At 40.3% G+C, this 27,148-nt stretch overlaps 1 protein-coding gene across 7 annotated transcripts in view; it reads left to right on the top strand.

The window, feature by feature from the left end:
- ANKS1A (ankyrin repeat and sterile alpha motif domain containing 1A) overlaps positions 1-27,148 on the top strand; it is a 229,081-nt gene extending 201,933 nt beyond the window's left edge. For 3 of the 7 annotated variants that reach the window (XM_031965020.1, XM_031965018.1, XM_031965024.1), the window contains 11 exons: positions 4,896-4,994; positions 10,558-10,710; positions 11,630-11,737; positions 13,153-13,317; positions 13,745-13,870; positions 14,573-14,644; positions 14,981-15,067; positions 20,442-20,579; positions 21,391-21,561; positions 21,869-21,967; positions 22,482-27,148. In XM_031965020.1, the coding sequence (XP_031820880.1) occupies positions 4,896-4,994; positions 10,558-10,710; positions 11,630-11,737; positions 13,153-13,317; positions 13,745-13,870; positions 14,573-14,644; positions 14,981-15,067; positions 20,442-20,579; positions 21,391-21,561; positions 21,869-21,967; positions 22,482-22,601 (1,338 nt within the window). In that variant the 3' untranslated portion in view covers positions 22,602-27,148. The remainder of the gene's footprint in view (positions 1-4,895; positions 4,995-10,557; positions 10,711-11,629; positions 11,738-13,152; positions 13,318-13,744; positions 13,871-14,572; positions 14,645-14,980; positions 15,068-20,441; positions 20,580-21,390; positions 21,562-21,868; positions 21,968-22,481) is intronic. The other 4 variants (XM_031965023.1, XM_031965021.1, XM_031965019.1 and 1 more) reach the window with 3 other exon arrangements.

Raw genomic sequence — 27,148 nt, 5'->3', positions numbered from 1 at the left:
TGTTCCTAATTTGATCTTGAAAGACTAGTTCATTAGAGTGCTTCCAAGGGGGCCACCTTTGTAGGTAGGGTAGATGCAAAAACTAATTCTGATTATAGTCAAGAATTTTATAGCCAAGCAAATTACTGTGGATAATTGCATATAAATTTCCAGATGAGCTTTAAGACTAAGTTTTAGTAAACAGGAAAAAGAAAAGGAAAAAAAATCAAGAAAATAGTGTTTTGATTATTGAGACATTTCTTTATTCTCCATACTACTTTTTGCATCTCATAATCCTATACTGTAAGCTCAAACTTGTATAGTTCAATTTTTGTTATGCTATATTGAAATGACCTGGTGCTTATTTATAAAATGCATACACAGATATCTCAGAAAGATGTATTAAATATTTCCAATTCAGTTATAAAATTTCCCTATTAAAAGCACTCAGCTAGTTTACATTACAAAGAGTTTGTAAGTAGGTAATCATACTTTACAACGCTTGCTTTATTTGAGCCTAGAAAATATTATGTTGTTTCTAATATAGAAAGTTAGAGGCAATGCTCTACAATAAAGTTTCAGTGTGACTTTCAAAAACACATAACTATCACTTCTTTTCTAATTTAGTTGCTTGGACATGTGTGACATTCTGTGACCCTGACGTACCATCAGCACTGATTCAGGGGCTGAGGATCCTGGCTATCTTCACGCTTTACATATTGACATCCTGAATACCATGTAAACAAGCACAGATACCAATAATGCCCATTGAGGCAAGTGTGAGGGAACATGCACTCTACTCTAATGATAAAATTAACAATTCATCTTTGTGTTTTAACAAAGTACTTTTTTTTTTTTTAAACAACAATTTTAGATAGTACAGATAATGAGAACATTAGTTCTCATGTTGAGAACAGTTCATGATGAGGGAACTGAGGTCTAGATAGGTCAAATACCTTATCTGTCAGGGATCATGCAGGTCTCAGAGATGAACTCAAACCCAGGTCTTTACATTCCAAACCCATTATTATTCTCCATGGGCAGAATTGTCAGTGGGAGTTTGGAATTTGGGTGAGAAATTCTAATACCTGATTTTTCATATCAGCTCCTGGGTTTTTTTCCCTAATCATACCTAAGCTAAACTAAGAATCTCCCCACACTTCCTAAGTTTTTAGGATCCTCTGCAATTCTGAAGGTTGCTCTTAAATCCTCTAATGCTATGTGAGGCAACTCACAGATTTTGCTGCCATGTCTTCCCACCCAGCAGTAAGTAGTGGATTCCCTTATGTGTTCTAACCATCTTATAGTTTATTTAGTCCAATTCTCATTTTTTCAGATAAGATAACAGGCCTAGAGAGATTAGATTTATCCAAAGCCCACATAGGAAGTAAACAGCTTTACTTTACTTTACCCCTCCTCCCCCCCTTAGAGGGGATTTGAACCTAGGTTCTCTGATTCTATTTGCAACATCGTTTTTTTTCTACTGGATTATGATGTATTTCTGGACTGGAGGTCACTTAAACACACACTATTTGCAAATGGTACCATTAATAACAGACCTACATTGTGGTTGTTATGTCATTTGAAGCATTGGGAACCTCCCAAATCAATACAGGAAATACTCTCTTCCTGTATATAATCAAAAACTTTCCTTCCTCCTTGTGTTGTAGCCAGTTAACTTCCTCAGACCATATAAGTCAGTCTTTTTTGTGTGTCTCCAATTAGGTAGTACTAAACCATTATGGATGAATGAAAAATATTTATTTAGGGCTTACTTTTTGCCACACATAATACTAAATGATGAGGATAGAAATAGAAAAAATAAAACAATTCTTTTCAAAGGAGTTCCCACTCTAATTGGGAGAAGATAATACAGTCACAAAATAGAATGAAACACCTAGAGTTTTAAAACATACAGCTACAGTCTAGGTAGCAAGGACCAGGAATTCCCATGTTACACTGGGGTGTCTGCAACATAGGAGATGGGGAGTTCTTTTCAGCATGGAAAGATTCTGGTCTAGCAAGAATGGGATTGGGGGAGTCAGTGTCCAGTCTGGTGGGGACAGGGAACATTGGTAGGAATATGATGTGTGGGCTTTGGAGCAAAGGGAAGGTAAAATGGGATTCTGTTAGGCACCAGTTCTTGCTGGGACCTTCTATGCTCCCTGGGTCATAATCTGGGTCCACATCAATGAGGATAGGGGGAAGTGGAATTCTGAAAATAATCCCCCAAACTCTTATTGCCATAGTGGCACAAGGGAACATCACTGGACGTTTATAGAAAATGGCCTGGTCTTGGCTAGGAGGTCAGTCCCTGTGCACATAATTTAAATACTTGAACATGGAAAGAGATTTCCTAAAAATCAATTTCTCTGTTATTAGGAGGAAGTAGAGGAAGCATCATAATGGAGTCATGGTATGGCCTTGGATCCCATCTTTTTCACTTTCTAGTTGTCAGTTTCTCATTTGTAAAATAGCAAAATTAGATCTTCTCTAGCTCTAAGACTCTTTAAGGTGATAACATTTGATGACAGATTAGATTAGGAACCTTCATCCTTCTAGCTTTTCTGTATTAAAGGAGGTGTTTCTGATGGAGGAGAAAGCTCAATCAGAGAAAAAGAGAGAAGGGCTTTTTTTCTGGAGGACTTTTAGGATTTCTGGATGAAATGAGCCAGGCTAGGCTCTTATTATCAGCAAATTGGCAGAATGAAGGATCAGCAGAAAGTGATTTGGCCTCTCTAGTTCCTCTCTGATTTTGATGGTGTTGATTTTGTTGGTGCAACATCTTTTACATTTTATATAATCAAAATTGCTATGTACTAAATAGTTGGTTCCCATTGAAATGATTTTTATGAAAACTGCTAAGGCTAAAAATTCTTTGTGTTGGCTGTTTCATGGGAGGAGGCTGGGAGGGGAGGGGGTTCCCAGAAGCATTGAGCACCAATTGCTACTGCCTAATGTCACTGACCAAGTGAGATTTGCAGAAGCCTCTAGTGGATTGCTACTATCTCCTCTAATATCTCTAGATTAAGATAACTTTAGTTTATATACCAACACAACTACTGGGGACAAGGAATTTAGTAGAGCAGGAATAAAGGAGAGAATTATCTCTAATCTTTCTCAGAAATCCACAGAATCACCATACTCACCTTCCCTTTCCAAGGAAACATGACAGTCTCTTGGGTTTTTTCTTTATTTTTTAAACCAACTTTTAAGTTTGTTCATGAAGGTCAGAAAAGTGATTAAATCATCTATATCCTTTGACTTAGCTGTCCCAATAATGGGCATATCCTACCAAGAAGATCAGAGAGAAGGGAATCTCATATAAGCCAAAATATTTGTAAGAATACTTTTTTGGGGTAGCAAAAAACAAACAAACCTGAAAGATACATAGATGCCCATCACTTATAATTGGTCAAATTACATTATGTGGGAAAAGTGAAATTAATTGCATCATAGAAAGAATATTAGGAAATTCTTAAAAACGAAACTTTTGAAAACAAGTAGGACCAAGAAAATATACACAAAAACTGCAGTAGTGTAAGCAAAAATACAAGGACAGCTGAATTCTGATGAATTGTTGTGATTAATGTCTTAGAGAAAAAATAATGAAAGACATTTCCTTTGCCTTTATAGAAAGGTAGGGGCTACAGGTATGGGATGTTCCCTAAACTCTGAGGCAGTTGCTTTGTCGATCTGTTTTCTGTATTACCTGACAGGATTAGGTGTGTGGTGGAGAGGGGTTGGACTGCAGAGTGGGAAGGGAAGAAGCAGTGTATCAGAAAATAACTGGTGTTTTGAAAAAGCATTCCTAAAACTTTAAAATAAATTATATTTTAAAATTTCACAAGACTTGTGTTTAGTCCTTACAAACAAAATTGATTCAGATATTCTTTCTATCCAAGTCTGTCAGGAGCTTAATTTCCTAGAATTATAGGATGTCGGGTTTTAAATCCAGTTCTTTTCCTTTTATACCATGCTTCCCGCTGTCCATGAGCATCTATAAGCTCTGGGGAGCAACATTTAATTCAGGGAAATAAAGGAATCCCTTTATTTTTCTTAAAGGCAATTTTGATTCAGCAATGGTATCACATGGGTCAAAAGGAAGAGGTCTGGCCCTAGTCATATTAGCACTAAAATACAAAATTACATGTTCCTCAAACTTTTGACTGTTGGCTATCTGTTTAAAAAAGGCTAATTGAAATCAATTCAGCTAATATATCTTAAGACTTATCTATGCATGAGATAGTGTTAGTCTGATAATGCTCTTCTGACTGGTTCATTCTTCAGTTTTCTTCCAGTAATTTGGAATATGGCTTCTTTTCTCTGTCTTGGAGAAAAGTTTTTCCTCAAATGAAAAAGGATTTTCCTGTGGGTCAAATCCTTCAAAGTACTTAGAGCACTTTAGCAGCCCCAGCTGCAAGGGATCTTATACTGAAATAATAGTAACAGTAATAATAACAACAATGATGATGGTACTATAGATAGTTATATTTTACATGTCATATATAATAATAATAATGTTGTTATTGAAGAACAAGAACTAGAATTTATATAACACTTTATAGTATGTAGAACTTTACATTCATTATCTCATTTGATCCTTACAGTACCCCTGGGAAGGAGATATTACTATTATTATCCTCATTTTACACATGAAGAAATGGAGAACAAATAAGTTTTAAGTAACATGCTAAGGGTCATAGCTAGTAAATGTCTAAGTCAGGATTCAGACTCAATTTGTCCAAATTGCCTTGGATTAGACTGTGCAGGGCTGGCCATGTGAGGAAATCTAGGAGATGACCTCAAGTATTCTCTTCGGTAAGGGAAGAAATTTAGAGCAGTCTCTTCAGTAGGCCTTTAACAGTCAGGAAAGTCATGATTTCTATTAAAACCTCCTTGTTCTCTGCCTTCAGGGTAGTAATGTGATGGAAGATCAGGACCTCCGGGATATTGGGATCAGCGAACCCCAGCATCGGCGAAAGCTTCTGCAGGCTGCGAGGTCTTTGCCTAAGGTAAAAATACTTTTGGGTTCTTCGTGCTTCATTTTGAGCCAAAACAAAGGGGAAAGGATGGTCACAAAGAGTCACTGAATCAGTTAAAAGGGATCTCAGAGGCCATCCACTCTGGCTTTTACTGAAACAGAAATACTCTCTATAATAGCCCTGATAAGTAGTCAGCCAGGCAGTGCTTGAATACCTCCAATGAGGAGGAAACTCGTTAACTCTGACAACAATTCATCAAACTTCTGTACAGCTTAAATCTTAAGAAATTTTTTCTTATGTGGAGCCTCAATCTTCTCTCCCCTTACCCACCTCACTTCTATATTCTGACTCTGACTCTGATTATCCTCCTTGATCCTCTTCTCCCTTTACATGATTTTGATTTGTAATTTTATCAGATTCCATGGATTCAATTATTATCTCTATTCAAATGATTGTCACATCTGTTTATCCAAATTTAACCTCTCTCCTAAACTCCAGACTTGCATCACCATCTGCCTATCCCTCATCACCTCATGCATGGACAATCCAGTTGCCTTCTGATTGATCTCCTTGGCTCAAGTCTATCCCTGTTCCAGTACATTCTCCAATGTGCTGCCATAGTGATCTTCCTGAAACACAGGTCTGACCATGGTACTCCTCTTCTCAGTAAACTACAATGGTTTCCTGTTACCTCCAGGATCAAATGTTAAATTGTCAGTTTGACTTTTAAAGCCAAATATTTTTACATGATGATAATAATCACCATTTGTATAGCACCTACTACGTGCCAGGCTGTGTACTAAACACTTTACAAATATCATCTAATCCTTACAATAACCCTAGGAAATAAGGGCTATTTGTTTATATTAATATCCCCATTTCACAAATGGGGAAACTGAGGCACATGTTAAAGTGACTCACCCAGGGTCACACAACTAGTACATGTCTGAGACTGGATTTGTACTTTGGTATTCCTGACTCCAGGCCCAGTGGATCAAGCACTGTGCCAATGGTTGCCCCTAATGTGCTCTGTAATCCAGCAGTACTGGCCTCCTTGCTATTTCTTGCATATCATACTCCATTTCCCATCTCTATGCTGTTTTGCCTCCAATACCTATGCCTGAAATGCATTTTTACATCTTAGCTTCCTGCAGTCTTAAATCCCACCTTTTGCAAAAGGCTTTCATAATTCCTTCTTCCCAGCCCCAACAAAATGCTTTGCTCTACAATTACCTTTTATTTATTCTGTCTGCTGTCTATCTATCTATACACATATACATCCCACATTATAAAGAACTTCTCAGCCTCTTTAGCACATGGGGTCATAGTGACCTATCTCAGAATAGGCTCCTCTGGAAGTTCACTAGTGACTGATCCTTTAGCTTATAGAAAGTTATGATTTTGTATTGAATTGTGCAAGCCTATTAACAAGAGCCTTAAGCTTCTGTTTTTATGCTAAAAGTTCTTTGTAGGGGAGATGCTGATAATATTAGGGAAATATGTATGTGTGTGTATTTATCTTGTATATGCATTAGATGTACATGTTGCTTGCATGTTTGCTCCTTTTTTATAATATAAGTTCCTAGACAGTAAGAACTGTGTTTTTGCCTTTTTTTTTTTTTTAAATAACTCTAAAGCATTGCATGGTATAATATTAGGCACTTAATAAATTATTATTTGGCCAGTGCCGATGGGATTGGATAACCAGATCTTTGGTTAATTCTTAAAGACAATTGTACTCCCCTAAATCATCTCTTCATCCCCATTTCCTTCTCACAGATGTATCTAGAACTATGCTTTGGATGGACTTCTTCCTTTCGGGCATAGCCCTAGACATAACTCATTTTTTTGTTTGCAGCATTGCCTCCCCATCCAGACAGATAAGTGGCATAAGGCTCTTTTAAGTTCCTGGCTATATTTTAAGCCCTCCTGGAAATCCAAGATACAGAGAAATTGTCTGGGCTCAGGAGAGCCTGTGGGAGAGAGGATCTACCCATTATGAAAAATGTCTGATCATCTCAGAAGTCTATGATCTTACTCAGAATTGACCTTCACCTCATAGGTCTTACTCCCAGGACTCTCCTGATTGAGTTGCACAATTATATTTACATGTGACTCTTGGAGAAGAGCCCCAGGCCCCAGCCTCCTAAAGGAAATATAAACCCTATTTTGAAAGCTGGAAAGAATCTTGAAAGCTATCAGGTTCAGCCCCTCATTTTACAGGGAAGGAAACTAAAACCCATACAAGTTAAGGTACTTGCCAGGATCATACAGCAATATCCAAGAGAGACCTGACCGTGAATCCAGCTTCTGTTCACTACAACATAGCACTTATAGCTCTATGTGTTCCTATTTTTCTGACAAATTCATGCTTACAACCTGAATACAGGAAAAACTAGCATGACTGCTCCCCTGAGTGAGGGAGCTATGAGTTCAATTCAAGAATGAGATCAAGGGCCAACCAGCAACTACTTTTGCCTCTTTAGACTAAAATGTAGATGACTATATTTGTTTAATTTTTTTTTAATAGCCTTTTATTTACATGATATATACATGGGTAATTTTACAGCATTAACAATTGCCAAACCTCTTGTTCCAATTTTTCACCTCTTACCCCTCCCCACCCCCTCCCCTAGATGGCAGGATGACCAGTAGATGTTAAATATATTAAAATATAAATTAGATACACAATAAGTATACCCGACCAAAACGTTATTTTGCTGTAGAAAAAGAATCAGACTCTGAAATATTGCACAATTAGCTTGTGAAGGAAATCAAAAATGCAGGTGTGCATAAATATAGGGATTAGGAATTCAATGTAATGGTTTTTAGTCATCTCCCAGAGTTCTTTTTCTGGGCATAGCTAGTTCAGTTCATTACTGCTCCATTAGAAATGATTTGGTTGATCTCGTTGCTGAGGATGGCCTGATCCATCAGAACTGGTCATCATATAGTATTGTTGTTGAAGTTATATTTGTTTAATTTTAACAGTTTTTCTTTTCTTTTTGTTTTAAATTCTATTTTATTTTAAGGTTCACATTCCCTTCTTCCCTCAGCTCTCCTCAGTGAGAAAGCAAGGAAAACAAAACCTATTACAAAAATATATAGTCAAGCAAAATATATTACCACATTGACCATGTTTAAAAATTTCATCTCCTCTTTATCTGGAGGTGGATAATATTTCATCATGAGGATTGCTATTTTTGAAAAGACCTCTGATTTCTTGAAACTAAGGTAAAGTAGAAAGTGTTCTGTTCCTACATATACTATCCTTCTATCCATATACCCAAAGAACCTATATACCCCTAGAGCAAGACTTCTTAACGTGGAGTCTGTAGATAGATTTCAGGAGGTTTGTGAACTTGTGAACAAGAAGAAAAAAAAATGCATCTTTATTTCAATATAATTGATTTATTTTTTGCATTTCAAAACATTTTGAAAAGGAATCCATTGACTATACCAAATTGCCCATTGGGTACATGATACACATTTTAAAAAAAAAAAGCTACAGGAAATTCAAAATCTGAAAAGTGTTAGCTGGAAGTATTGAGCTGAATGTCACCTTTCTTCTCCCCCCTATACCATCTTCCCATGTCGACACAGCTCAAGCAGAATTATTTTCAGTTTCACAGGAATGATTCACAGGATCTGATTTTCTGTCAGATTCCTGGCCATGATGTTGGTTTTCAATGTTCTGGAATCATCTCTAAATTACTTAGCTCTCTCAGCAGTTACCAAAACTATTTGGTATTGGCTAAGGAATAGATTAGTTGATCAGTGGAATAGAGTAGGTTCAAGGGACAAAACAGTCAACAAATATAGCAACCTAGTCTTTGACAAACCCAAAGATCCCAGCTTTTGGGATAAGAACTTACTGTTTGATAAAAATTGCTGGGAAAATTGGAAACTAATATGGCAGAAACTAGGCATTGATCCATACTTAATGCCGTACACCAAGATAAGGTCAAAATGGGTTCATGACCTAGTCATAAAGAATGAAATTATTAATAAATTAGAGGAACATAGGATAGTTTACCTCTCAGACCTGTGGAAGGGGAAGGTCTTTATGACCAAAGCAGAACTAGAGATCATTACTGATCACAAAATAGAAAATTTCGATTATACCAAACTGAAAAGTTTTTGTACAAACAAAACTAATGCAGACAAGATTAGAAGGGAAGCAATAAACTGGGAAAATATTTTTACAGTCAAAGGTTCTGATAAAGGCCTCATTTCCAAAATATATAGAGAATTAACTCTAATTTATAAAAAATCAAGCCATTCTCCAATTGAAAAATGGTCAAAGGATATGAACAGACAATTCTCAGATTGAAGAAATTGAAACTATTTCTAGTCATATGAAAAGATGCTCCAAGTCATTATTAATCAGAGAAATGCAAATTAAGACAACTCTAAGATACCACTACACACCTGTCAGATTGGCTAAGATGACAGGAAAAAATAATGATGATTGTTGGAGGGGATGTGGGAAAACTGGGACATTGATGCATTGTTGGTGGAGTTGTGAACGAATCCAACCATTTTGGAGAGTAGTTTGGAACTATGCTCAAAAAGTTATCAAACTGTGCATACCCTTTGATCCAGCAGTGTTACTACTGGGATTATATCCCAAAGAGATTATAAAGAAGGGAAAGGGACCTGTATGTGCACGAATGTTTGTGGCAGCCCTTTTTGTAGTGGCTAGAAACTGGAAACTGAATGGATGTCCATCAGTTGGAGAATGGCTGAATAAATTGTGGTATATGAAAATTATGGAATATTACTGTTCTGTAAGAAATGACCAACAGGATGATTTCAGAAAGGCCTGGAGAGACTTACACGAACTGATGCTGAGTGAAATGAGCAGGACCAGGAGATCATTATATACTTCAACAACAATACTAGATGATGACCAGTTCTGATGGACCAGGCCATCCTCAGCAACGAGATCAACCAAATCATTTCTAATGGAGCAGTAATGAACTGAACTAGCTATACCCAGAAAAAGAACTCTGGGAGATGACTAAAAACCATTACATTGAATTCCCAATCCCTATATTTATGCACACATTCATTTTTGATTTCCTTCACAAGCTAATTGTACAATAATTCAGAGTCTGATTCTTTTTGTACAGCAAAATAATGTTTTGGTCATGTATACTTATTGTGTATCTAAGTTATATTTTAATATATTTAACATCTACTGGTCATCCTGCCATCTAGGGGAGGGGGGGGGGTAAGAGGTGAAAAATTGGAACAAGAGGTTTGGCAATTGTTAATGCTGTAAAGTTACCCATGTATAAATCCTGTAAATAAAAGGCTATTAAATAAAAATAAATAAATAAATAAAAAGAAATTTAAAAAAAAAAAATTACTTTGCTCTCTCAAAGAGCCTCTCTTCCCCAGCCTCAGGTGACTCTAGAGAAACATGTACTTGAGCAGAGATGCTTGTCTAACTTTCTAGAGATAGTCTTCATTGTATCAACTGTCTGCATTTTGATGTGGAGCTGATGTAGGCATGTCAGTGCCTCCACAGGGGAACATTTATCTTGTACCATCTGCTATCCATTACTTCCCTTTCCCTTTATCATAGGTAAAACCTCTGGGCTGTGATGGGAATGCCCAGCCATCTGTCCCATCCTGGCTTGACTCTCTGGGGCTGCAGGACTATATCCAGTCTTTCCTGTCAAGTGGCTACAGTTCTATTGACACTGTGAAAAACCTCTGGGAACTGGAGCTAGTTAATGTGAGTATAACAGAGTGACTAAACCTTCTTCCCATAGGGTCCGTCTGTGTATCTTTAAAAAAAAAAAAAAAAAAAAAAAAAAAAAAAAAAAGTTACTATTAATAGAAGGAACATAGAAAAATCAGTCTCAGTCTCCTTTGGAACATCCTCAGGTCAAGCCTTAAGAGGCTTCAGTAATTCCTGAATTTCATTGCCTAAACTAAACATTGTTGAATTGTGTTTTGGGGTGGCTTGAGCTAAGCTTCTTTGGAAGGACATCCTTAAATGAAATGACCAAACCCCAGCCTCAGCTACCAGAGATTGTGGGAGAATATGGCAGGACAACTGCTAAGAGTTCCCAAGAAGGTTCAGTGTCGTGACCTTCAGCCTCAGGATTCTTGAGATTTGGATTTGGATTTGGACCTTTTGGTCCTTGGTCAGGACCTATGAGATTAGGAGGCCAGATCTGAGAAATATTGGATTCAGTGAAAGGCACAGGCTCAGGGTGTTTAGAAACAACATCTTCTTTCCTTGAATTGAGGGAGCCAGACCAAAGGAACAGGGCCTGGGACCCAGAACCGGATGTTATAGGGTCTACATCAGGGAGCTCGTAAAAAGCTGCTGAGGTAAGGTGAAGCAGAGGAGGGGACTCTGCTGTCCACAAAGTACATTCTCAAGATCACACAATTCAGAGTTGGAAGGGACCTTTGAAATTCCTTCATTTTACCAATAAGGAAATAAATAGTCCCAAGATGGGGAAGTGACTACCAAGCTAGCATTTAAACTCAAGCCCCCAACTCAAGCCAAGTGTCTTCTGTGCTGATGCATGACCCATTGCTGCTACTTAAATCTAACTCATTGTGGAGGATGAAGTGGGGTGAGGATGTATCAAGCAAATCCATTTTTGTGGTCCTAACCTATTCCATTTCCCATCTCTCAGGTACTAAAAGTTCACCTCCTTGGCCACAGGAAGCGGATCATCGCCTCTCTTGCAGATCGGCCCTATGAGGAGCCCCCCCAGAAACCTCCTCGCTTCTCCCAGCTTCGAGTGAGTTGTCAGTTTTGGAAGCTCTAGGGAAGATTGTAGGACAGAAGGAAAGAGGCATGTGTTTGTTTTTCACCTTTAGGCAGTAAGGAGATTGTCCTCAAAGAGAGACCAGGTTTTGTTACAAAGAAGGCTCCTGCCTCAGCCATTTTTCCCTTTGGGATCTGCCACTAGCGCATGAGGAACAGGGCTTACTTAGTCAACCGTCTTCCAAATGCTGAGCCAAGGCCTGGAATAGGCCAAGATATAAACTCTCTCTTCATCTGAGCTGCCCGAGTTATTGTAAGCCACAAAATTCCAGCCTATAACCAAAAGCAACTTAGCAAAACTCCAAGGACCTATCAATTTGTTAAATAGACCAGTGCTTCCTAATTAGTTAATCCAAAACTTTCCTCTGCAATCAAGGACTCTTCTGCTTGTATTCATTGGGTTTTTATAGACATTGAAAGATTGCTAAAAATAGAACAAATCAGTAAAATCCATGATTGGTCAGTTCCAGTAGGGAGAAGAACTGGGAGGGGGAACAGACTCTACAAGTGGCCATGAATAATGTTCATCAATCACCAGTGCTTAGTCACTAGAGATCTGGGATTGCCCCAAATACCTCAGTTGAGAGGCCCTAAATGGAGATCTTTTTCTCTCCAATTACCTAGGATGTACCTTCCATGGGGAAGATGAGTATGGTTGAATATTGCTATTTCCTTATCTCTGGGCCTCTACACATGTGTGTATTTGGAATGTTTCAGGAGTGGAGGAAAGAAACACTTAATAGGGAAAAATTTCTGATCTGTGCAATGAAAGAGGGAGAAGGAGAAAAGAAGGATGGGTCCTTAGATTTCCAAGCTGGCCCTAAGAGGCCTGAGCAGAGAAGAACCATAGAACCACGAATAGTAGGAGAGAGAGTATTGGAATGCCTATGCCCTGTAATTGGGGCACCTCGTTACCCCATTACAAGTAGATTCTAGGTTTGCAAGGCTAAAGAGTTACTAGAATTTACATTTCTGGGGTTGGCCTCAAGGAAGAATGGCCAGTGGAGAACTCAAAGAGACTTTCAGTTTGGACTTCACAGTGACTGAGGCAAGTACTCCAGTGTTGTTTATACTCTGAAAGCCAACTCTCTATAATAAGCCTACAGTGCTGGTTGTCTTTGTAGCCTGGATCTTAACCTGCTCAAAAGAGTCCCTCTTCTATTTCCTTGAGAAGGATTGGCTATTCTATGAAGGCACCAAACCTTGTTCAGCCCCCTTCTACTTCTGCCCTCCACAGTCTGCTAAGTCAGAAACACCAGCTTTCCAGCATCTCCCTAGTTCAGACCTAGCTTTCACTGTATTGCTTAATTATCCCTGTCCACTGCTTTGTATCTATGCATCTTACTGAGGCAGAAAGATTAGAAATTTCATCTTCTTTTCCCTTTACAGTATCAAGATCTGCTTTCCCAAACATCTTCTCCCCTGAGCCAGAATGATTCTTGCACCGGGCAGTCAGCAGACCTACTGCTGCCTTTGGGGGACACAGGCAAGAGGCGACATGACAGCTGCTACGATCCAACTGCCCACAGCCGAGCTGAGCACTTTAAGACACAGGTCAGATTCTGGGGTACCTGAGAACATTTTTCCCTTCCTCTCCCCAGCTCGTCTTGTTTTTTTGTCTGGACAAATTGTAACAAGAAGAGCATGTCGGGGCTTCTCAGAACATGACAGTGACTTCTTTGTGTCACTCTCTGGACCTTACCCCTCCACTATTTAAACTTCCTTAGAAAACAGTTGTCTTAGTGGCAAAGTCCCACAAAGCACTGTTGGATGGGAAAGGTGAGCTGGCGCATTGGTCTTGTTCTCAGAAAAATCTTCCTCATTATACCTATTTCCTCTGAGATTGAAGATGTATACAATGTTGGTTGGATGGAGAGGAGGAGGAAACCTTGGGGAGGGGTTCACAGTGAGTAGGTTTGATGGGTTTTACTGGGCAGGGGCAAGGTGAAGCTTCCTTCTAACTGAGTGATTGTCTTGGCAGGAGGATCCCCGGGAGGCCAAACTGACCCTTCGTCCCCCTAGCTTGGCTGCTCCTTATGCTCCTGTGCAGAGCTGGCAGCATCAGCCAGAGAAACTCATCTTCGAATCTTGTGGTTATGAAGCCAATGTAAGTGTGGTGTTCCCTACCTTCCTTCAGACTCATTCATGGGGGCAACCTTGGAGTGCCTGTTTTGGAGAAATGGAAGATTGTGGGATCTGGCCCTTTCTCTTCTAAGGTCCTATTCTGTGTAAGCCAGTAGAGGGCCCATTGCCCTCCCTGGCTCCTTTTGCAGAGGACAGACTAGAAAAGGATTTTAGGTAAGAGCTATTTGTGAAAAATGGGAGAATGTGATCAGAGATAAACTGTGAGGAAGCAGACGGGAATGTAGTCAGAGTGCCTACCTACAGAGCATAAGGAAAACACAGGCAGAGTCACTTCTAGGTCTTGTGAAAGCCCTAACATGCCTGTCTGCCCAGGTTGTTGACCCTTATCAATCTCAACCAGGCTGAATTAGTTGCCTGCAAGGTCAGAGATCCTTCTGACAGGACCAAGAGGAGTGAAAGGGCTTTTTATTGAGAAGAAATGGGAAGTTAGGGAGAACACCACAATAAATAAGGCTGAGTACCCCCAAATAATGATTTCTAAAGTTCAAGTTTAGCCCAGTTATTTGTGAGGTAGCCTTAGGTTGGGCAAATGACACATGGAAAATGAAGGCCAGGACCTCTGGGCCCTACAAAAGTATCTTTAATCTGGGAAAGATGGGTGTGAATTTGTACCCCCCCTCTCCATGTCCCAGACTAATCTCTATCCTTGTCATCATCTTTACAGTATTTGGGCTCTATGCTTATTAAAGACCTTCGTGGGACAGAATCCACACAGGATGCCTGTGCCAAAATGCGGGTAGGTTATTAATTTTTTGCAGGAAGCAGGAAGAGCATGTTTATTGTAGATCCGGTTGAAGGGAGAGGCGCTTGGCCTGGACAGAAACAAATGGCCACAGAGAGAAGTGCCTGTACCCTTGCCCTAGCTGCCTTTGCAGAAGCCTTAGGGATAGCCCCAAGGCCTCAGCCTACCAAGTGTGGGAGCAAAAGCTCTGCCTGCTCCAGGTCTCTCCCGGCCCCAAACCCCACTTTTCTTCTGAATAGAGGAGAGTAAGAAAAAGTTAGAAGCTTGTTCTTTGTGTGGTCCTGAAAATGAGAATACACAAAGATTTATTTATTTATCTATTTCCCACAGAAATCAACTGAGCAGATGAAGAAGATCCCAACCATAATTCTTTCTATCACCTACAAAGGGGTTAAATTCATCGATGCCTCTAACAAGGTGAGTTTTGAGTGAAGACTTCTGGGAGCTGTTGATCACTGCTAGGATTGGGAGTCTAAATTCCCCCCCCCCCCCCCCAAAAAAAAACAAAACAGCTTATTCACCCAAAGGAGTTTAATGTTTGGGAAAGGGATATGGGAGAATGAGGAAGAACCTCCCTTGAGGTTCTTTTTTCTTTTTAAAGTAAGTAAGTTTGTTGATAACATTGGTTTTTACATCAGTCGCTTCTACATCTAACCACCTTCCCAAGGACCAAATCTTCCTTGCTGTTTTAAAAAAAAAAAAAAATGTCAGAACATTTAAACAGAAACAACTTCTCTAGTGACCATGCCCAGTGATGTAAGTAATGTCTTGCTCCTATTTTCTCTTAATTATCTGCTGAGAAGAAGAGAAAAGTCTCTCATTTTCAATATCCACTAAATATCAGGCCTCCTCACTTCTTCTTTAGAAGTATCTGTCCCCTACTAACCTATTTCTTTCTCCATTCCCTTTGCCTAACGACTTCAAACAGCCTCCTGAGTAGGTTCCTTGACTCCAGTTTTTCCCAGTCCCAAGTCTGTCTGTCATCGGCACTGTTAACTATTTAGTTCAATCTAAACAATGTTTATTAGGCATCCCCTCTGTGCCAAGCACTATTCTACCCACTGGAGGGGCAGAGACAAAAATGAAAGCAAGTCATTCCCTCAAGGACTTTACAATCCTTTATTTTAATATAATAGCTTTTTATTTTTCAAAATACATGCAAAGATAATTTTTCAATATTCACCCTTGCAAAACCTTGTATTCCATATTTTTCTCCCTTCTTCCCCATTTTCCCCCTCTCCTAGAAAGCAAGCAATCCAATATAGGTTAAAAATGTGCAATTCTTCTAAACATATTTACATATTTATCATGCTACACAAAGAAAATTCAGATCAAAAAGGAAAAAAAATGAGAAAAGAAAACAAGCAAATAAACAACAACAAAGGTGAAAATACTATGTTGTACTCCATATTCACTCCCCATAGTCCTCTAGATTCTGGATGCAGATGGCTCTATCGCAAGTCTATTGGAATTGGCCTGAATCACCTCATAGTTGAAAAGAACCAAGAAGGACTTTACCTTCTATTGAGGGAAAGCAACAGGCACATACATAAATACAGAATATATACAAAGCGACTTTGGTGTGAGGAGAGATCTTTCTAGGAGATACCATTGAAACTGTCCTTGAGATGGAATGGTTGACTAAGGCAAAGGTGAGAAGATAGATGTAACCAATATGCTGCTTTACTTGAAATGAAGTGTGTGTTAAGAAGAGTGATGTGGAAAAGACTGGAAAGATACATTGGAATCTGTAAAGATTGTAAGACTGTAAAGAGATATCCTACTTCAAGAGTCAAAGAGAGCTAAAATGATCTTCCTAGAGTACCAATTTCACCCTGCCATTCTTCTTTTCAAAAACTTCAGTTGCTGTCCATTGTCTATGTGCAGTTTCTTAAACTTTTTTTGCTCACTTTTTAACCAAGAAATTCTTACAAGACCCTGGATATATAGGTATATAAAATAGATATATAAATCAAACATTTATTGATAATAAATCATAATAACAGTTCAAGAAGCTGGAATCTTTAAGAAAAAACACAGACTTTTCAACTTGCATGCAGTTCCTTTCATATCCCAAGCTTTCATATCCTCTAGCCTACTTGCCCACCTCCATCTCGGTCTCTTTCCTATCTTTGGAATATAGAGTGGAAAGGAAAGCAGATGGGAAGGAAGAAAAGAGGCCAAAAGAGGAAAGAAGCAGGAAAAGAGGAGAGGGGAAGAGTGGGGAAGGAAGAAAGGAGAGAGTACAGGAGATGAATAGGCTTGGATTCAAGAAGCATAAATTGAAATCCTGCTCTGCAACTTGATAGCTTTGTGAACCAAAATAAGTGCCCTGGTGATCATCTATAAAATGGAATGATGATATTTCTACTGCTTCCCATGACTACTGTGAGGGAAGGAAGTCCTCAGTAATCTTTAGAACACTAGATCAATAGGAATTATTTCCCTTACTTAGGCTGTTAAAATAATATACCTAGCTCTGTAATGTTTGCATCATCTCATTGAAGCTTCAGGCCAATTCTTTGAGGTAGGTCCTATATTCCTTATTTTATAGAAAAGGAAACTGAAATTTGGGAAAGTGAACTGATGTACTAAGGGTCCCACAATTTATTAAGTGCCAAAGTTACCATTAGAACAAAAAATTTCCTAACTCCAAGTCCAGCATCATATCCACCATGTCATGCTGTCTCTTGCCCCTTGCTTGAAATGTCCTTACCCCTTTACTCTGACTACTAAGATCTTACCTTCAAGGCTTCTCCTTGACTCCTGTAGCTCACAGGGGTCTCCTTTTCTGACCTTCTCTAGCATGATTGTCACCAAGTTAATTTTATCACTTGCCCTACTCCTGCCTTTAATTGCCTCTCAGTCGCTATATTGTATGTGCTTTAAAAAGGGGGGAAGGGAAACGACAGCTAGGTGGTGCAGTGGATTGAGCACCAGCCCTGAAGTCAGGAGGACCTGAGTTCAAATTTGGTCTCAAACACTTAACACTTCCTAGCTGTGTGACCCTGGGCAAGTCACTTGACCCCAATTGCCTCAGCAAAAAAAAAAAAAAAAATTATTGATGCTGGGTTTTTTTCTAACTTTACTGTAATTTCCAGTAACCTTTCTCTATATACAACATAATATTCATTGCTTTACTAATCTATATCAAAGCAAATATAGTCATTTCTCATTGTATTTGAGGATCCCAGGTCTTTTGGAAACTATTTAGTAAGATAGTTTTGACTTTGAGGTTTATTGATTGGTATGGTTTATTCACCCTTTCTAACCAAATATTTTGATTCACACAAGAAGGCTAAGATTGTTTAAAGGACTTCTAGAGAAAAATCAAAGCAGCTATCTATAATTGCACATCTTTAAGGAAATCAAATTAGATTATGTATATATTAGGAAAAGAAAACAAACCAGTGATCCATTTGTAGGAGTCAGTCTTGGCAATTCAGTATCATAACCTCATAGACTCCAGAATAAGATGAAGGTGTTGAAATTTACAGAGAACCAAACAATTGCAAAATTATTACATTAGCTTTATTTGTGCAGTGTTCCTAGACTTAGTTTAGCCAATTGGGACATAGACAATTAATCTTGATTCTATAGTTGGTAGCTCGTTCTTGGCATAGTTACTTAAGCTGTAGTATTAAGACCTTTTATGATCCATTTTGCTTATAAGTTTGAGATTTCAGTCTTTCTTTTTCAATGCCACCCAGGAAAGTTAGGTATCTAGCAGATGCTTATTGAATACTTTTAGAATGAATAAATGGGCTTGTTGGGATGATAGCAATACTATCATTTCTACAGTAAACTCAGAAATAAATGAATGTAGCAACTAAAGTCTGCCCAAGAGTTAAGGAATACCATACAGCTACCACTGTGGAAGAACATCCTATTGCCTGAGGTTCCTGGATTTTCTTTTGGAATCCCTTTTCTTCCAAAATGTGGCTTTAGTAGACTGAGGGACTGAACTTTTGTGAAAGAGACAAAGTCTCTTGTCATGCAAGAGACAGCATGACATGGTGCATATGATGCTGGACTTGGAGTTAGGAAATTTTTTGTTCTAATGGCAACTTTGGTACTTAATAAATTGTGGGACCCCTAGCACACCACTTCACTTTCCCAAGTTTCAGTTTCCTTTTCTATAAAATGAGGAATATAGGACCTACCTCAAAGAATTGGCCTGAAGCTTCAATGAGATGACGGAAAGTCCTCTGCAAACATTACAGTGCTAGGTGTATTATTTTAACAACCTAAGTAAGGGAAATAATTCCTATTAACCCAGTGGTCTAAAGATTACTGAGGATTTCCTTCCCTCACAGTAGTCATGGGAAGCAGTAGAAATATCATCATTCCATTTTATAGATGAAACAAGAGGAAAAGAATTTGAGGGACAGCTGTTATTAGAGTGAGTTTTTCAAGGCAAAAGCAAAAAAAAAAAAAAAAAAAACTATCCCCTAGTGGCCTGGGTTCATCAAATCAGAAAGAAGTTAGAACTTGAAATGAAATCCATAGTTCAATATCACATGTGACCATCCCAGAAGACCTAGACCCTATTAGGTCTCCTCCAAATAAATGATCTTGAGGGGTCTTTGGTGGGCTGGATGGGGAGCCCATAGGGAAGAAGTTCTGGGTTTTCCAAACATATCTCTCTCCTAGGCACTGTTGCTAGACCTAGGTCTGTTGAAAGAACATAATTTTAAGTCATCAGTTTGCCTTCTATTGACAGAGAAATGGTCATATGGAAAAAATGCTAAACTTGAAGTCAGAAGTCTGGAGTTTGAATCATGGCTTTCTAATATTGCCCATCTATTTCTGAATCTGTGATGCTAATCCAATCCCTATTATCCCTGAAGAGTAAATTCATGGAATCCTAGAATTTCAAACTAGGAGTCCAGAATTTTTTCAGTCCGTTCCCTTATTGTATAAAGGAAGCTGAAGTCAAAACAGGGAAAGTGACATATACTAGTCAGTAAGTGAGTGATGGAGGTTGGGATTAAGGTTTGGATCTCCTGACTGACTCCCAGCACTTCACTCTTTCCATTTTCCCATTGCAGGAGCAAAGAATGCCTTCTTTGTGTTGGGATAGATGGGTGTGTATTTGCATACTCATTGCCCCTTGCTGCATGACAATATTTCTTGTTCCTTTATTCTTGATTCATTCCTTGTGTCCTGTTTTGGAGCTGAGGAGACTAAAACTGAGTTGAAGATGGTTGTAAAGCTGATTGAGTGAGGAAGAAAGAGATGAAACAGCTTTTTAGGTCAGTCCACTCAGGTTTCTGGAGCCCAAGGCATCTGGAGGCCTGTTAGTCCCCAATGGGATTGGCTTTATGTGTCTTTTGGTGCTTTCTTGTCATAGGCCAAGATAGCAGAGTCAAGGGTCTTTTCTTCCATCGAAGACAGTGCTTCCTTTAGCAAGCAATGTCCCCATGTGGGACCTTAGTTTAAGGGCACAGGAATCCTTCTGTAGTTTTCTTGATACATCATAACTCAGCTTAATCTTTCCTTCCCTAAGGGTGTGGATCTGTAATTGAATTAAGATCTCATCTTCTCAAGCTCCATGACTGAAAGTAAATGCCCTTTTAAACTTTGGTAGCCATCCCATTCTTTATCAGGATGCCATTAAGACCCGTGGAAAAGGATAGGTATGGTCCAGAAGGAGAATTCTTGATGAGAAGTAGACAAAGGTGGCAGTAACAAGCAAAAACTAAACTCCCCTGAGCTCTATTGACAGTTGAATGCTCCAGAGGGAAAGCAGTAGGCAGCTCAGTCAGGCTTGTCACTTCTTTCTTGACAGAACATCATTGCAGAACATGAGATTCGAAACATCTCCTGTGCAGCCCAGGATCCCGAGGACCTCTGCACCTTTGCTTACATCACCAAGGACCTGCAGACAAGCCACCACTATTGCCATGTATTTAGCACTGTGGATGTGGTGAGTGGCAGGGTCTGAAGAGCAAGAATTAAAACAGGCCTGTGTGGAGAGTGGGAGTACCTCAGCTGGAGTGTTTGGTGGGGAGCTGATAAATCGTTGCCTTGCCTTAGTATTGTAGAATCTTAAAATTTTAGGGTTTAGGGAGAACTTGGAGCTTCTCTCTCCGGCCCTTTGTTTAGTGCAGAGAAGTGCCATCATCTGTGTAATCAGACAACTAAGTGATGGTGCACAATAGAGAAGAAACATGTTTTCTAGCTCCTTTCCTTTATAGTAGGATGCCTTTGGGGTTCCATGTCTAGCTTGATGTACTCAAAGTTTAAGCCACATCTTTGTTTCCCAAAGAACATTGCAGATTTCCCTATCTTCTATCAACAGAATCACTTCTTTGCTCCAAAATACTCTCAATTAATCTTTGGGGCTTTCCTTGGTTCCATTGGCATTTAGTTAGGAATGAAATGGAATGCTATGCAAAATTGGCTATGCAAAATTGACTATGCCCATAGAAAGGAGGAAAATGAGTTAAACCAGGGAAAACCGGACCCTCCCAAGGTCCTGGTACCAAGGCTAAGGGCCAACTCCTGCTGAAAACTCTGAAGAGTTGCCTCTCCCTTGAATATGGCTATTCCACTATTTCAAAAGTCTTGTGACTCCAAAGAGACCCAAAGTTTTCTGGCATCGTTAAGCCACTAAACACATCCAAGATCTCTAAAACTCTGCCTTATTACCTTCAGCATGTCCTAGCTGCTCTCTGTTTGGAAAACTTTTCCATGCCAAAATATTCATATATTTGTTATGTTTGATTCCCTCCCAGAATCTAACCTATGAGATCATCCTGACACTGGGACAGGCATTTGAGGTGGCCTATCAGCTGGCCCTGCAGGCCCAGAAAGCGAAGCCAGGTGGGGCATCAGCAGCCGAGATGATAGAAACAAAAGCTTCCAAACCAGTGCCAAAGCCTCGAGTTGGCATGAGGAAATCTGCAGTATGTATATCTTGGCTCCTGGGTTCCCTAGTCCTTGCCTGACTCTGGGAGGGGGTGGAGGGGAGGAGTCTCTTCCATACACCAAACCCATTCTCCTGGTCTTCAGTGGAAATTGCTGTCTTCAGGGGACAAATGTCCTATCCCTGAGTGGGCCCGTGTCCCCTTGTCAAGCAGCAGTTCTGGTTATCTGTCTTCCCTTTCCTCTTAGCAGCAATACGGGGCAGGATCAGCAGAGGAGTCTCTCCCCACTCCCTCCTACCATTAATGTGGCCTCCTGTCTGTGTCTGCTTTGCCTCTACCTCCCCAGGGGCCGCTGCCACCTGATAATCGCTGTTGTTACTGTCACACCTGCACTACCCACCGTCCTTCTTACCTACCGCTGCCGGCTGTTAGTCCCGGAGTCAAGGTCTTTACATTTCTTGCCATCTTGTGTCTCTTTTCCCCTCCTCCTGGAGACTGTCATCACCTGTCTGTGCTGCAGCCCTTGTCTTTTGTTTTGCTAAGTGTGTGCTTCCTAAGCCACAGAGGCATCTGCTCCTTCTTTGCCACTGTTCTAGAGCACATCCCTGGCCTTGTCCAGAGCTTCCAGATCAGGTAGCTCCAATCTCTGTGGGCAGGGGTCAGTAGCCTATGAGGGTACTTTTGGCTGAGCAGTTCCAAATCCCCTAGTAGCAATGAGCTTCCCTAGCAGGGCTTTATGCACTGCTTCCTTATCCAGTCCCAAAAAGTAGGGACCTTTTTCCTCTTGGACTTCCCTTCTGATCTCAGGACTCACCTGAAGAGAAGGACCTTGATTCAGGTGAGGAAATTACCAGCATGGCCTAGGGGAGGTGATCTGAGGCTTATCCTGGACTCAATTCAGCCCTGCTCTTGCCATACAATTGCTCTGATGCTTTGCCTTTCCCTCTCATATTCTCCAGTTGGAACCATCTGACATGGACCAAGATACCCAGTCTCATGCCAGTGTCTCCTGGGTAGTGGACCCAAAACCGGATTCCAAAAGGAGCCTCAACACTAAGTATGAGACCACTATCTTCTAAAACCAACCCAGCCCCTGTCTCCGTAGTCTCACTGTGCCTTTACCATCTGATCTGTCTGCTGTTTTCAAGCTCTTTCCTTCCAGCTGCTGATGGTGAGCCCCCTCCCCTCCCAGGGGTCTGCTCTCCTTCCTGACAGCAGCACTAAGACACTGTACACTAACAACTTCTGTACCTTATACCATCAAACACTGTGAATTATCCTCCCTTTGGCTGGGGACAGTGCAGTGGAAGGGGGGAGGTGCCTTCAAGGTAGGCATCAAAGAGTGCTGAGGGCCCTTTGAATGGACAGGCACTACAAATCCCTGGGGGATTGGCCTTAAAGCCAATTCAAACAGTGATGGTAATATCATCCTGGGCTCAAGCCTAGGACACATGATCTGCTCTGGTCCAAACTTCTTTCTGAGCCATGACTGGGGAATTAATGCCAAGAACTAACTCACCTTTCTCAACACTAACCACTGTGACCACCCAGTGTGCCAGGAAACCTATTCCCCATTCTAAACTCCAATCCTGCCTGCCAGCTCTATCCCTTCACCTCCCCTGATGTATGGTGCTGGATTCTCTGTCAGCTGACAGCCTACCCATGGCTTCCATGGTTTTGAATGGGGAAGACTAAGCTACCACAGATGGCCAGAGACAGGAGATGGAAAGGCATAAATACTGTTGGGTGGTTTAGACTGGGCAGAATTGTATTCTCTGTGTGTTCAGGCTGCATGCCAATTCTTTACATCTATAGCTGACCCTCAGGAGAAGCTTTTAAGGGTTGATCTCAGGGGTGACCAGAGTATTGAAGATAAAATGGTATCTCTGTGTGGTCCCATCATCTTTGTCGCTCCTATATTTATGAGAGTCCCAGAAGAGTTGGCAGAACTGGCCTTGAGTTCCAGAGGCTAGCTCAGCAAATGGAAGGCTTCCTTCTTGGACAACTGAGGAGCGGGGCTTGTATTCTTCCCATGTGATGCTTAGTCATACTGTCTCAGAAAGGGGCTGCTATAAGCTAGGGGGCTAGTACCCCAAGCTATGTTAACTGCCATTATTTCCCAAATCTGTTTCCTTGTCTGTAACATGAGAATTCAGAGATCAAGCAGTGGCCTGTGCTTTTGACTTCCCTCTTCCCAGGTCTCTGGTGTGGCAGATGTTAGAAGGATGGATGCTTGTCATTTTCTATCCTTTTGAATCCTTTGAAAAAGGTGATGGGATTTAGACAAAGCAAAATCAGCTCTGGTGTGGGGAGTTAGCTTAGTGACAGGATATGGGAAGGAAGCATCTCATTAGGAAATAGTTCAAGTATATGTAGTTCAGTAGGAAGTTAAACAGTTAAGATCAGCTTGGGGGAGTTTCATTATAAGTTAATATAATTAGGGTGGGCCTCTGGTCCCTATCTGGTCTTTGTACCTTTGTATCTTAAGAGCAGATATCCTCCCGGGCTGCTGGGTTTTTAAGAAGCTCTGGGGATTCTGCAAGGCACCTTCCCCTTCGAATTCACTCGTCCTCTCCATACAATTTGCCTTTGGTTAACCCTTTCCCCTCCCCATTCTGTTTGCTTCTGCCAAGCTGAGCCACTGGGAAACCACACTGCTGCGGAAAAGTAAGTCCTGGGGGGCACAGACTGCTGCCACCACTGCCTCACCCACCATCATGAAGATCCAGGCTCAGCCTCTGCTTTTGGGATCGCCTTCCTGCTGTTCAGCACAGGCTTTCCACAATCAAGCTTCGAAAATAGATCCCTCTCCCCCATCCCTCCCTGCTCCTGACTGGAGAGCAGGAACTCAGGGTCTCTCTCTAGCAGATGAGATTGGGATTCTAGGGGGTCAAGAAGTGACTCTGGGTTTTTTAGCTTGTCCAGAAAAACTTTTTTTTTTTTTTTAATGGAAAAAATGATTGCCCATGGCCTGAGCCCATAGGCAAGAATCTTCAACCAGAAAATCATGGGGATGAAGATTTTTGGGAAGTTAGAACTGGCAAAAAGGACAATCCATCTAGGCCTTCCTTCTTCAGAATGAGACTCATGGACTAGTTTAGCAGGTTTGAAAGGAAAGTAATTGCTTATGGGAGATGGGTGAGTGTAAGAGAACAGAATCAATAGGTTTAACCTTAAGATAGCTTGTTGCATTCTGATGTTCATACCTACCTAAGTTCCTTTGCTCTGTTAAAGTGCACAAATTGCACTTAAAATAAGATCATTTGAAGACAAATATCTCTGATATGAAAAACAAAAGATCTGGAGATTCCTAAAATGCAACATTTCTTGAGCTATTGCTAGGATTTTTAGATGTGAAGAGATGATGCTCATTTCCATACATTGCTGTCCATGGTAAACTCTTAGAGCTTCAGTGCCCCACCCATACCTCTTCAATCCATTAGTGACCAGGGATTTGGTCTCTCCTCCCCCCCCCCCCCCCCCCCCCCCCCCCCCCAACTCGGTAGTAGCTCCATATTTTCTAAAAGTTCCAAAAGAAAAGAGAAAAAAGAAGTTTCGTTTGGAGCATTAACAGAATCAACTGAACTTAATACTCAGTGATGAGATTTGTCTAAGCAGGTCTTTGCAATTAGGTTTCATTGTTAATTCTCTGAGTCTTGACTATGTCTGTTTTGTTTTAATGTTCAGATCCTCTTGACTCCAAATAAAACATACACACACTCACACGCTTTAAAGCTGGTAGCTGACTTGATTTTTAACTATTCAGACAGTGCCCATTGTCTGCACCAGGATGACTTATTAGAACACTGCTGTTTCTTACAACTTTCCAATTTGCTTCTCTTTTAACTTCAGTTTTGTTTCTGGATTTAAAACCAGGCCTTCTCCCTTATGAGACAGAAGGGCTAAGAACTCCCGGCCTGTAACCTCCGGGATAGGGAGCAAAGAGGACTGTGCCTTCCCAAGTGCCCTTTAGCAAATCTAGTATTCTCTCACAATGCAGTTTATTCCTGTCCAAGTGCAAATATTTTAAGCTTTGGCAATACTGATCTTTCCCAGCGAAAGGTGTTGATTGGATTTATATGTTTAAGTGTATGCAGGGAGGGTCCTTTTAGACTAAAACGCACAAATTCTATGGTTACAGAAGTTACAGGTGGTGGTTTTGTTATCTTTGGCTGATTGAGGCTTGGCCTTGCAGGCTTCCTCTTTTCTTTGTCCATCATAGATTGCACAGTTCTTCAGCATTGGCAGTAGTTAATTCTGGTCATTCTGACCCTAGCAGAAGAACTGCATGTGCCAGAGCTCCTTTTGAAAACAGGAGTTAACCTCTGCTTTTCTGTCCTAGGAAAGCACCATGGTTCTTATGAGCTTGTTAGGGACTCCTAGCAACTTGCCGTTGTGCCGTATTCAGCCTCTTGTTTTTCCAAAAATTTCCCAAGGAAAATTAAAATCTTTTCAGTAAAGCTATACTGTTTCTGCCATGGTTCTAGGTCTTTATGCCCTGGGCCCAGTAACAGCATTTCTCCATCTTCCAGAGCTTCGCTTTCTTCCTTTTTTAAAGGAAGGTTGTTCCTTTTCAAGTAGTTATCTGTGGGTAGATGGTAGGTCCAAAAAGAAAATTCTGTGTGGACACTAAGATGAATTTCTCATTTTAAAAAAAAAGTCATATTGTGATGTTTTTGTTTTTCTTAAAGCTGCTATGTCCTCTTTATTTATTCAGGATGTTTTCAGGTTGGGAAGATAGCTGGTCAGCTCTGGTTCTAAATTATGTTTTTAGATCAGTATATTTTTGGATATTGGCGATAGGAAAGTGACTGGATTTTTTTTTTTAAATGGGGGTCAGGTACTATCCCTTTCATAGAAAGGGATATTGCAACTTTAGGAATAGGCTTTGAGTGGGAAAGCCCCTGCTATCACACTGTTCTCAGTGCAGGCTATGTAGCATAGTTGAACACATCCACTGTGTTTCTGAACTGTGAAGGAGCCCATTTAGGTGTGAAACTATAGCTTTCTTGAAATGGGTTCAGTTACATTAAGCTGTCATCAGTTCCCAGCTCTCTGCTTGAATTTCCCCATGTGCTTGCTGTTCTTAGCAATAGGATTCTTTTTCCTAACAAGGCTTTATATTTGCAACTTTCCAGGTTCCTAGTGGGCCCTCTAGTACTAAAGATCAGGGGTAGTTATTCAAAGACAGGTTGGAACAGTAAAGCAAGCACATTTGTGGTTTGTGAAAGTTAATCTGAGTTTAGTCTGGCTTGAAGGCTCATCTGATATTGCCCAGACTTGCAGAATGACTGTCAAATTGAGTTTGCAAAAGGGTGATTTTGCTAATTGTGGTGTGTGGCAATGGGACTGATTTGTAATAAAAAATGTTATTTAATCTTTGTCTCTGTATTTTGATACTTGAATGATTTTCCTTTTATTTTCCTGTATATATAATTGTTAATCTGTCCAGTTTTGTCAGAATTATAAATACCTTGTGGTACCAAACATAACCAATCTGTGCAACAAAATAGAGTGACCTCACTACACAGAGATTGTAAATATTCCTGGGCTTCCAGCATTGGTTTTGTTATTTTGATAACTGTACAACTTAGAACAGACTGAATAAATGAAAAGTGACTTAGAA

The sequence above is a fragment of the Sarcophilus harrisii genome, chromosome 4, assembly GCF_902635505.1.
Source record: "Sarcophilus harrisii chromosome 4, mSarHar1.11, whole genome shotgun sequence".
Taxonomy (NCBI): Eukaryota; Metazoa; Chordata; class Mammalia; order Dasyuromorphia; family Dasyuridae; genus Sarcophilus; species Sarcophilus harrisii.
The sequence above is the reverse complement of the archived record's forward strand: the minus strand, read 5'-3'. Positions and strand labels throughout refer to the sequence as shown.